We start from the raw sequence: 12,998 nt of genomic DNA, 5'->3' as shown, positions 1-12,998 counted from the left end.
TCATTCGATGGTTCCTTTTATCCCGAGTGTGATAAAAATAAAACGGCACACAGTGTAAAATGAATGGCGCCCCCAATAACTAATCAGTAGACTTGCCTCAGTGATGTTGTGTTCTTCTTTCGGGGGAAGGGCAGGGTCTTAAAAAATCATCCAGCAGACATTTACAATCTTTAATCAACTTGAACGTTACAGGGAAAATATTAGACTTTATTCAGGGGATGTTTTGGTCAAACATTAACTATGAACAAAAAAGATGAGATCATTATAAAAAAACACTTCCCGCATACTGCGATAATAGGGAGTCCACCTCCGTTCGCACACTCCAAGCATGTCTATTTTCACAGGCATTGTACATGGAATAAACCACACACCACCATCGGATTTTTTTATATCAATTTGAAAAGGAAGAGTTATACTACACAAAAGACAGGACAATTTAGGAAGGTTAGTGGGGAATCTCTATTCCGAACGAGAAACGTGATAAGTGCTGCAGTAATAGGGCAACCCATCCTACATGGCGGTATCAATAACCTCTTTTGTATTTACCGACTAACCCCATAAATGTATTTTTTTTCACCGAAGCTTGAAACAGAATTACATTTAAAAAAATGCTGGTTCAGCATTTTTTTTGTCACTAAAATCAGTTGATTTTTGTTTGCTGGGCAAGGGTTTTGCCAGATCCCTTCCTGCTATGATAGTGGAAGGTCTTAAACTTGTCCAGAACGTCATTTTTGGGGAGTCAGAACTTGAATTCCCAACTAAACTTTGTGTAGGTCATCTGTATTCTACATTTCAGTGCAGTACAATTCTTGCAGGTGTAGCCAGGCCTGACATCAGCTGGCAGGCATAATTATGTTTTTTTCAATAAGGTATTGACAGAAAATTCATTGTTTATGCCTGTTTAGCATCCAAGCGTGTAGAAAAAAAGGTAGAAAAACATGTTAGCTTCCATATATGCACGAGAAAATGCATTTCAAAATAGTGCTGACTCAGCATGACTCAACACTTTTAGAATGATGGCTCCCACGGCCGTCAAGGGCCAGATCTCCACATTCCAATATCCACATTTGTTGATATGATATTGGTCTATATCTGTACCAAATTTGGCACTGTTATTATAAAATGCACGTTTGCTATGCCACCCACTTTACAGCAGTTTTGAGTGATTTAGGGGTAGAGGAAGCAAAAATGGCCATGGTGAGCCCAATTTTTAAAAAATTTCACTTAATAAAATACATAGCACATAAATATATGGATGCTACTTATTATGATAGATAATGGACAGATCCGAATTTGGTCATAAGCCCAGCCCACCTTAGCAACGGTATGGCAACGCCATCAGCTCGGTCAAAGTAAACAAACGTGTGTACTGTGTGTAGCATGATGTACATGTACGTACTTTTTAACAATGGCAACAATGAGAGTGGCTGATATATTTCAATGATTTTGGAGAAAAAAAAATGCGCGTGTAGTTGGGTCGTAAGGATAAGGGATGAATAAGTACACGCGCTTTCCGGAACTAGTCATTTGTTGGCGAATTTTCAAAAATTAGAGACGGGGAAGTTAAAGAGTACAACTTTTTGAAATTCCAGACTGGGTATGTGCCCAAAATTCATTTGAAGTTTGAAAGATGGTTGTGTAGTACAAGAGAAATTCTACAAAACTTATCACAGGTACCAAATTTACCTGGAAAGCTGATAAAGGAGACGAAGCAGCTGCGCCGCATATGATCGTCGTAAGTTACATACATGTAGGCCTAGCCTAGGCCCCTACCTTGAATTTGTAGCTAGGTAAGTTTTGGAATAAATTGCCTGTATTTGTGTGACCACGACAAACTTAAAGCATAGGCTAGTCACGAAGAGGAAATGGCCTTCAAGTTCAAAACCCTCAGAAGCATGAAAAGTACAGGGTGAAACTCATAGGCCTGGTTGTTCTGAACGTGATCAGTGATAGCCTACCGGTAGGCCTACTTTTATTTTGATAAATCCATGACAGTGAATGTCGTTCATTATATGCTGAATTAATGCTATTCATGCTGAAATTGGTGTAAGACGTGCAAACCCCGCCAGCCTGATATACATCCGCACGCTTTGCTGTCCATTTAACATTTTCAAGGTTTGCTTCATTAGGAGTTTCGGAAGTGGAAAAAAAAATATGTTCAGTAGATCTTGATAGTAGATCTGCAATATTGTATCGATTGCCATAAAAAAAAAAATCAAATTTCTAACAGTTGATTTTATGTTGATTTTCTAGAAATCTAGAAATCTTTGGTTGGTTGTAATACGATACTTGATGACGTCATTGCCAGAAAGCTTGAGGGCTATAATAACTGTGCTATTTCCAGCAAAACTCTGGATTACACCTCTCGCGGTTGATTTTTCAGTAATTTTTCAAAGTGTCTTTTCAATATAAGTTCCGGTCTGATGACGTAATCATTTTTTTTTCAAGCACAAGGTTTGTCTGCATTAAGGTCATTGTATATGGTACATTAATTTTGAAGCGATTACCGCAAACTTTGTCACACACATGCAATGAAAGTGCGTGTTTGACATTTTCTAACCTGTCGCTAGAAGGCGCTCGAACATCTCACAACGTCACCGATAATTGTTTTGTAAGGTTCAACCTAGGCAGAGACTAACATCATTGAAAGCAAGTTCACATCTTTTTCCAATTTCAAATTATAAGGCACTTCCGGTTTCAATCGGAAGGAAGGGTCACGTGATAGGACGCGCACAAGATAAATGAAGATCATGTATCATCATATCAATTCCCGTACAATTCAAGTTCTGGTCTCTCACGTGTGATTTGTTATTGAGTTTAGAATATTAAATTTATTAACCCTAACTCCGAAGCATAATTTACTAGGAACCATGTATGTATTATACCCATTCAGGCAAATTCCAACACCCACATGGGAAATTGTACACGCACACTATTGGACTTAGTTTCTGGAGGTATGCCAAACCCAATGTCAAAGACCATCAGTCTAACACACATTGCATTGTCGCCCAATTTGGGGGTGTTTTTGCAGCTTTGATTTTTCATGAAAATGTCAGATACGCATGAATTTTTTTTCGATAATATAAATCTTGAAGATGCCCTCTTTCTAGAAAATTATATCACCTGAGCCACATGGGGATTTCCCCCTTGTTTTGGCCAATTTGAAGGCGGATTTTTGGCTGGGGCCATATTGGGGGTCACCCAAATCAGGAACGACATCTACAATTGCCTTTTATTTCGCATAGGCCTAAATGTCAATATTAGTAGTCAGAGATTACATAAAAATTGAAATAAAAAGTTAATGCAAAGTTCCAAGATTAGGGGTCTTCAATATTTGAAAAAAAATGCATGTGACGTATCATGACTGATCATTTTTGGCGCCCCCCCCCCCTAAAATTAAGGTGTAAAGAATGAAGGGTACAATTTTCCTTTACTCCTGCTCTACTACAGTAGTTGTACCCATGTATCCAAATGCAGCTTCCAAATCAATTTCAATCTCAAGATATGGGTCCTTAAAGTCAACGATTTATTCTATGGGCCAGTCAGTTTCCCCTTTTTAGGCAAAGTTCATTAAACTTTGTGCTACTGTAACACCTCAACGGAAAGCAATTTGAATTTTTGCTTTCGACCTCATCTATAGAACAACTACATGTAACAAAACCTTTTCACCAAGTTTGAACAAAATCTGTGACTTATGGTGCCATGGCCCGTTGAATTGGCATGGAATGACTCAGGTTCAAACCTCACTCCAGTCATTTCTTTGTTCAACTTTACTCAAATTACTTTTCTTTTCTATTCCTTCATTCCTTCATGTAGCAAATTTTATATTTTTGGTCCCCACGTAACCTTCACCAGATGTGCTTGTTCAAATTGTCAAAAATGCCCTAGACAACATAAGCACACCCATTGTAAAATGGAAGCAGGTTGTTCTTTCTCAGTAATATACATGTACATGCGTAGATTCTACGCACAATTAAAGATGGCTACTTTAGTACTACCGTACATGTATGTGCCAGGAACCATGTGAAAACACTGCAGGTTTGTGTACATTCAGATAAATATTTTTGTCTGCATTCATGTACATGTAACGGTACTTTGCACCATACATGTACAAACCAGTGTGTGCATCTAGTGTGTTCTGTACATCAAGTGTGTTCTACCATACCTGCACAGAGTTCACGTTGGTAAACAAGTTTGAGGTTTATCAAATAAACTATTAATGTATTACATATGTCTTCTCTTTTCATTTTGTATGTGTATGTATTATTGAGTGGTCATCAAACTTTTTTTGTAACATTTATTTTTAGATAGTAAGATAATTAGCTACATGTACATGTACATTTACAATGTATAGTACCATGGTAGTACTGGTCACCATCTTTTTGTAGATCCTTTACAATTGCCATTTTTAATTGCCAGTTGTTAGATACATGTATTAACGTCACACTTTTATTTCATCTTTAGAGCTCTCTAAGATGCAGCAGCCACAAGGCAGTTACCCGCCACAGTCAGGGGGGTATCAACAGGGAGGGGCACCTCAAGGATATCCACAGCCCCAGGGGCAAGGTGGTGGATATCCACAACCCCAGGGGCAAGGTGGTGGATATCCTCAGCCCCAGGGGCAAAGCGGTGGAATAAACACTTCAGCAACACAGGTACTTACAGCCATCCAAATTTTTCAACATTTTCACAGAACAGAGACTACTACTCAAGACCCGTCCCTCCCCTCCCCTCCCCGAAAAAAAGAAGAACTTAAATCAACACTTTTTTTGTATGTGCACAACAGTACCATGTTCAAATACCGAAATGTTCATGTATTAGGCCTAAAGCCTTTGTGCTGCAAAGTTCCACCCAGGAGCAGCATGTACCAATATAAACACTATTTTACCAATAAAAACATTGACATGTGTAGAAGTCAAGTTGCATTTATATCTAAGAAAATGTACATTTATTGCATATTGTATTTAAAAAAAGTGATTAAGAAACAAATTTACCAGTGATTTATTTACAATAAGGTCAAAAATATATCTGCAAAAAAAGGGTCGGTTGCTCTGTTATTTTTTTGGGGGGGGGAGGCAAATTATTATGCTGCACATACAAGTATTTTCGGCCGAATTAATTTGCACCAGTCAATAGCTATCAAAATTGGCGCCCAAAATGGAAAAAAAAAATGCCTTCAATAAAGCATTTTTTTGAAATCGACGATACTTCTACATAATGGGGCATTTAAGTCGTACCGGTACACACCACTATGCACACCATTATTTACAGGGGACTGGCCACCACCGTCTGTGCTGCGTAGTTTCAGCATGCATAAAAAGCCATTTCACCATTTTTGCCAGTGGAAATAGCCGCGTGGTATCACTACAAGTACGATTGTTAAGACCTCCAAATACATACAGAAAAGCAGCAAAATAATGTAATAATAATGTGATGGAGCATATATACAAGTTTGGTTAGGGTCCTGGCTATTGATAATTCAGACGTTTTTTGGTCAAACTCTTCAAGAGTAATTCAGAACTTATTGGTCAACGATTTTGCAGTATTTGCTATCCATGTGCTGAAGCCATTTTTACAACTGGTGCATGTGATTATTTTTACTAACCACAAACAACTAAATGACACACCTCTCAAAAAACAACTAAGTAATTCTAAACCTGTTCTTTCAGACATACTTATCCAACAAACATGACAAAGAAAGCTGGACTAAGGCAATATTTTTTATGTCAATTGGAAGCTGAAGTTGAGTAAAACAAGCGCGGTGCACAATAAGCTCTGGCCCGGTTCCGGAATGTCTCACTTTATATGCAAAATAGACAACGGCATTGCATTTGGTAAATATTTGGTCAATTGGTAGTTATGTTTTATGGGAAACCTGGGGAGCCCGTTTTTGGTCAATTTTCCGGAGACAGACTGAACGGCCGGCCGACCGACCAACTGACCGACCGACAGACTGTCAAAACACGAAGTGACATGTAGAAGCTCCTGCCAGAGCTTAAAAATACCTACAAAAGAAACACTACGTCCATGACTATACTTGGTCATTTTTGTATATAAACATACCAATGGCCAACTGGTACCAACATTACTTTACAAGGGAACTGAAATTAGCGGTATGTCAAAAAGTGGAGCTTTGGATCAAGGTACTAAATTGTGTAGTGCATGGTATACAAATATTGAGTGGCTCAGCGTGGAATGGGAGGAATATTAGCGCAAGGTAAAATCTTGACTTTTCCATTTCACGAGGCGAAGCCGAGTGAACTGGAAAAGTCAAGATTTTACCGAGCGATAATAGTCCTCCCATTTCACATTTTAAAGCCACTCAATATTTGTTTTATTTAACTGACATATAGATCCTTGTCATTTGATTGGAATTTATTTTCTTCAATACAAAACTGGAGGAAATTTCTCTATTCCAAACCACCCCTTCACGAAAATATTTGAACCCAACGCTGTAGCGCTGGCTCTTTGGAACAACACGCGCTACGCCCCACACTGAACGCGCACACCAACATGCATTTGCACACAAATACCGGTACCCCGCCATGATCCTAACTGTTGAATAGTATTTCCCATTCCCCATGGGCGGATAGTACTTTTTGAGCCGCAGCGTAAATGGGAGCAATAACGAATGTCACGTGATGTGAGTTCCACCAATCAAATGACAAGGATCTGTATGTCAGTTATATGTATATAAATACAATACTGTTGAGATTTTGGGGTGAGAAAATTGGATCCAGATTGATTAACCTTCTTGTTACCTTTTGGTCTTTTTATTTTTTTCTCATGTGCATATAGAGTGAGAGATATAAAGGAGATAACTTTATGACCACTGGACATGGGAATTAATTTTGATCAGTTATTTAGTGTGAAAATAGGGCACAAAATGAACACCAAAATGTGACATGCAACATAAGGGGTTAGAACTTTTATATTTCCTGATAAAATGTTATTTATTTTACTTCTTTTGCCAATTTTTTTTTCTATAAAAGCTTCTTGTTATAAATACCAGAAGTTCCGTGGAAAATACTTGAAATTTCTGAAAAAAATGAGGAAATATGGAAACTGTAACGGTTGTAACATTTGGTGTCCAAAATGTTACAAACATAACATGGGCATAACAGCAACTGAAAACAGACATGTCCTGATTGAAAGTGGAGTGATTGTGAACCATCAGCAGTCATGACATATTGTAAAAAAAAAAAAAGTCGTCTCCATGTGCTTTCCATGTACAAAAAAATCACGTTAAGAACACAGATCACTTTGGTGTCCAACTGTTACATACGTAACATTCCATTTTTCCTCCTACACAGAGTGAAGCAAATGGAAGCAATTCGCTTTAAACTATATTTGAAGTGAAGCTACCCATGCATACATCTTGTACTATCCTCAATTCATAACATTCAAATATGAATTAAGAATAGGCGCATGGTTGAACTTTGGGGTCCACACAATTGATACGTGTTACATACGTTACAGCAAAATATGAAATTTGTAAAATACCGGTAGGCTACATTTTACAAAGCATTTTGATTACTTAGCTTGCAATTGTATAGAATCTTCATTTTAATGTTCATTATTAGCCTATTCCATAAGTCGCTGTGGTTTAAGGGAGTTTGTGGATGTTGGTGTCTTTTGTTACGAACTTAAGATATTATGCCGTTAATGTCTAATAAATATCTCCCAACATGGTATGTACAATATTTTAGCACATTTCTGTACTTCAAATGACAAAGTGATTGTAATAATATAACATTTAGTAACTAAAATTAACCAACAGCAAAATTTGAAGTGTTTTCTGTACATTTTAGGTAACGTTTGTAACGGCGTCTTTCAGTACATTAATCAGTTGGTCATTTCTCTATAATCCAAAGTCCTGGTCCAAATAGGTCGATATTTCAAGTGTTGGGCTCCCTGACTAATGCCAATGCATACCACATATCACAAGTTACCAACCTCATAAATGCTGTTTATAGCACAAACAGGACACCTTGTTACGAACGTTACATTTGAATTTCAGAAAATAATTAACTATGAAAACTGTACTTTTGGTAAGAAACTATCTCTATACTTTTAAATTGCTTCCTACACAGATCATAGATTAAAATAAAGACAGAAATTTTACTGTATTTTGAACTCAATTTTTTGAGATTCCTGTCACACTTTAGTGACCCAGTATCATATTTATACACATATAATACTAGATGGTATAACTGTGGCACTGTAGCCGTATACAAAATGGTATACATTGGTGAACATGTGTGTATGTATGGTACATGTACATCTGTACATGTAGCATTGGCATGATTGGATGCATTTAGCATTGGATGCATAGTCATCACATTGTTAATAGATTAAAATTATTAAAAAAAAGCTCTTCTCTTGTCCGATTTTTGTCCCTGCTGGTTGGTAAAATATATAACTGAATTTAACTGAGAAAAGTTGCTAAAAATACAGGTGCTCTCGAACATTCTCGAAACATCATCCTGGACATCATTTTCCTAAGAACTGTACATCTGCCCATAATGTTATCCCTGCTCTAGAAGGCAAACACCAAAATACAACATTGTTTGTTGTATTTTAAAATTTGGAGCCATGGGGTATACTGCACTGAAGATAGTTAGCATTTGCTACACGTACTATCGTATGTATTAACCTCCAGCTATCTGAACAGTCACAGACAGTAAAAAAACAAAAACAATCCTCTTCACCTGCCATGCCTTTTACACAGGCTAGTCACCAACAGTCAGATCATATTTGCTTTATGTAGGCTGGGAGCTCTTTACTGTTGAAAACAGTCACTTGATTGATTTTGAGTGAATGATTGTGGCACAGAATGTATGATTGCATTGTTTTATTGTGCATAATTTCTACTTGATTCTAGCCCCCAGCAGCAGCCACTGCCCCACCATCGGACAATATGGATGCTATTGCTGGTTATGGCAATTTTGGTGCCCCGCTGGCCCCTCCTTCCTATGATCAAAGTATGATGGAACCACCACAGCGTTCGGATTTGCCCAAGTGAGTGTAAAGTGCCCTCTGAACCCATTCAACTTCCCCCAAGACTATTTCACTTCCAGTTGCAATTTTGTTTGCCACATTAACATACCGGGAGAAAGATAATTGATGTAGAAGTAACAATCAGGTATGGTTAAAGCTCATGGTAACAACTTGATTCAAGGGAATCATTGTGCAAGGTTGTATTTTTCTGTTACCGCCTATAGAAATTAAATGTTCCCATTTGAAATGTGTACATGTGTATTACCGTGAAGGAAATTTTGGTACAATGTACATTGGTATATCTTCTCTATACAAAATCATTGAAGTTTGGCCCTTTTGAAGTGGGCGACTTTTTAATCCAAATATTTACATTTTCAATTTGTGCTTGTGTACATTGCTTTGATTTTAAAGGAGTTTGAAGATATGGAAATGTATAAACTGGCATATACGTGTACACCTGCATTGTACTTTGCTCTTGTAGTATTTGGGGGGGGGGGGGGGCAAAGGCAAAGCTTGTCGCCCAGTTCACAGGAGAAAGGCGGCTTTGTGCAATCATGGACCCCCTATTGTCACTAATTTTCCTTCATTTGTTTGTACCTTTACTATTTTAACAGTTCTCATTGGTTTTGTACACAAATTTCAATTGTGGACGTGCTGTCAAATATGGACCTTTGGTTAATGCTCGTATTCTTTCCTCCATAGTCCACGATTGCCGGGGTTTACACACACACACACACACGCAGACAGTCGTGTTTTGCTATGCTTCCGAGGATCGGCTTAATGTTTTCCTTTGTTCCTTTAATAACCTTTCCCATAGACTAAGCGCGCAAACCGGCATTCGAGGACAATAGGCACCGTCGTCCGAGGATGAAAGGTCCCTTTGTGCTCCTTTTGTTGTCTGTCCTCAAGCTTGATACAGTACAAGAGCACGCATGTTTATACCAAGTGGCTGTAAGCCGGAGGGGGATATTGCGACAGCATTTTCCGTCTGTGCATATACATGTATCTGTGTGTGCGTATGCATTTGTTTATGGTGTAAATCGAGGACACACACGTGCAACATCATCAGTGAATCGAGGTCAAAAATCGAATCAAGGACTCCTTGGTTGGAAAACGTGTACAAAACCAATGAGAGTTGTTGCAAAAAAGGTAGTACAAACAAAGGATTATCAGCCATATGGTTGCGAAGGGCGATTTCTAAAGGTTATGTATCACTTTATTTTGAATGAAACTACATGTACACAGACATGTTCATGTTGGCGGGTGAAATCTTTAAAAATTAATTTCTCCTATTTGGAAGACCGTATCTTCATGCAATTTTCAGAATTTATTTCCCCTATACATGTAGTGATCCAAGCATGTGCTGAGAAAAATTCATTGCACGAACCCTTTAATTAAGAAAGCGAGGTGTGCAATTACGAATTGAAGACATTGGATATGATTTATGCCAAGATGACAAAATGTGAAATATGTTTGCTCATTAATGAAAAGGAATGCCCAATCAACCCCTTACTACTGGTTTGGACAAAGTTTAATGAACAACGCGATAGTTTTAATTTGAATGCATCTTTTACAGGGACGAGTGAAGCTAAAAGACGATAAAATGCTCGGATAGTGAAATTGAATGATTCGTTTTGATTGTCGAATGTCGATCTACGTGATTTTTCAATTTTTATCTAATGAGCCAGGCAAATTGAATGAAAACCCATTAGTGGTGATAGCATGATAATAGTTTCACATTGAGTGCTGCATCCAATAGCCATGAAAGGTTTACAGATTTCTTCTTCTCTTACTTGGTTTCACTTACACATCAAAGCCACTTTTGATAAACAAAAGTTACCCACATTGCAGCAGTCAACAATTGTTAAATAGTGGCTACTCAATATTTCTTGAGTGTACGATGCAGATTTATTTAGGCTGTCATACATGGATGCACTTTAATAAGTGCATACACGTACATGAACAGTACAAAATAGACGAGCTTGGCATGTGGCTGGTAATTATTCCATTTCCGACCATTATTTCACACTCTCTGTGATGCATGATTTACACTCCAGGGATTAGATTTCTATTTGTGCTGGTGTTATTTATCATGCCCATCCCTCCTCCAACCTTCCTACTGGTAGAATTGATAGATTTGACAGGATAAAGTGAATGATCCTCCTCCTATTTTAGTCTTTACTGCATTACTTAACAGTATGCCCACCGTGACAGTGGAACAGGCAAGGGAGGCCCTGCTTAGTCATGTGGCTGAGAATTGCTGTTATGGTAAAAAGGCTGCTCAAGAAATGGTCTTCAATGATATCAGTCATTCAAGTGCCTTCCATGTAAGTATGCTTGTATACAGGTATGTTTGATAATTGAATGTTTTGCAGTCACCAATAGCATACATGTAGTAATAAATCGCTGGCTGTGGGTGAACCGAATAGGCAGCATCATTTGATGTTTGAGGGCGCTGTTCATGTACATGTGTGTGTGCGTATGCTTCATTTCTGTCCTTGTTTGGTGCTTTGTAGATTTTAAATTTGCATTCCCCTTGCTTTTGAGTTTCATCCCAAGAAAACAATTCTTTTCCTAAATTTGCTACTTTTCTAGCAATACAAAAGTTATTCATTTTTGAATGAGATACGCATATCTACCAAAGAAAATCGGCCAATGTTTAGTTATTGAATTATTTTACAATTTCAAATTATTGGCTGCCAGAATATAATACCAGGGTAGGCTGAAGATAAATATGTGGCTCTGAAGTATAATTTAAATAACCCTGATAGAAAAAAAAGTTTACCTTGTTTCTTGTATTAAACCGACTGCAGTCAACTTAACTTTGGCATGGCTGGATTGGTTTGCCACCTGAAGTGTGCTGATCCCATTAATCCCTGCTCATTGTTCAAGACAAGGTTTCACATGTGAGTGCACGCATGTTGGACATTTGCGCAGACATCAATCATGGCTGTGATTGGTCACAACATCATGGGGATGAACTTGATCAATTGGTATATTCCCCAGGTCAACACTTTACATGTGTATCTGTTTTCTTCCTTGTTTTCCCCTTCCATCTTTAAAGTACAAGTTGGAAACTTTCACAGAAAAGCGGACAACTGCATGGGCTTCAGAACCTTTCAAAGGTAAACAATGACTAGATTTGATGATGTCAATGTTTTTGAAATCGTGCTGTAAAATACAAAAATGTCAGAGTATGTGTTCCACATTTCACACTTATGTGTGACACTTTTGTAATGTATGAAAGTCAATTAACAAAAAGTATGTTTCTTTTATGATTTAATAAGTTTTGCTGAGAGTGCTGGACATTTCCTTTGTTTTCATCAGGGCAAATGGTTGATGGGCCCGCCAATGGACCTGCACCTGGGCCATGGGATATGCAGTGCAACCCCCCTGCTAAATTCAAGAACCACAAAACTGCTGTAGAAGTGCCTCATACTGCATCTGTCAAGGTAGGACCTTTAACCCTAACGTACCTAAATCCATCAAAATCCACCCCCCTGTTTCGGGGGATTTCGGCGGATTCAGGATACCTCCATATTGAACAAACTGGGGGATTTTGATGGACTCAGGATTCGAAGCCTAGCGGAACTGGCGGATTTTGATGGATTCAGGATACCTCCATTTTGAGCTATTGGGGGACTTTGATGGATTCAGGATCTCAACAGTTTAACTCTTTTGCAATGTTTGTGGTCAAGTAAATACTGCTGGCACTAGCCCTGCCAAGTCTGTCACAACATGTACACACATGTACTGGCTGGACTTGCATGGAGGGTCACGTGCTGGAGGAGAGATACAAATAATGCGCGAAAACGTGACGAACGCAACACCGTTTACGCGCAAAGAGCACCATGTGCATCGCTAATAATTATGTGTGGCATCCCGTAATTACTCGGTGCGCATTTCAGCTTCGCATGAAGAAATCTTTTTGCAGCCATTTGAGTGCTTATTGTACTTTCTTTTTTGTTTTAGTCTGAGGAATCCAAGGACCCGAAAAT

The 12,998-nt window shown here is 38.3% G+C and overlaps 1 protein-coding gene across 3 annotated transcripts in view; it reads left to right on the top strand.

The window, feature by feature from the left end:
- LOC119741720 (protein SSUH2 homolog) overlaps window positions 1-12,998 on the top strand; it is a gene marked incomplete at its 3' end in the record, with an annotated part of 40,083 nt that overhangs the window by 14,653 nt on the left and 12,432 nt on the right. For all 3 annotated transcript variants that reach the window (XM_038217608.1, XM_038217593.1, XM_038217601.1), the window contains 5 exon segments: window positions 4,465-4,655; window positions 8,885-9,021; window positions 11,198-11,327; window positions 12,065-12,125; window positions 12,328-12,452. In XM_038217608.1, the coding sequence (XP_038073536.1) occupies window positions 4,476-4,655; window positions 8,885-9,021; window positions 11,198-11,327; window positions 12,065-12,125; window positions 12,328-12,452 (633 nt within the window).

The sequence above is a fragment of the Patiria miniata genome, unplaced genomic scaffold, assembly GCF_015706575.1.
Source record: "Patiria miniata isolate m_02_andy unplaced genomic scaffold, ASM1570657v1 HiC_scaffold_11, whole genome shotgun sequence".
NCBI lineage: Eukaryota > Metazoa > Echinodermata > Asteroidea > Valvatida > Asterinidae > Patiria > Patiria miniata.
This window is presented reverse-complemented; position numbering and strand designations above follow the sequence as displayed.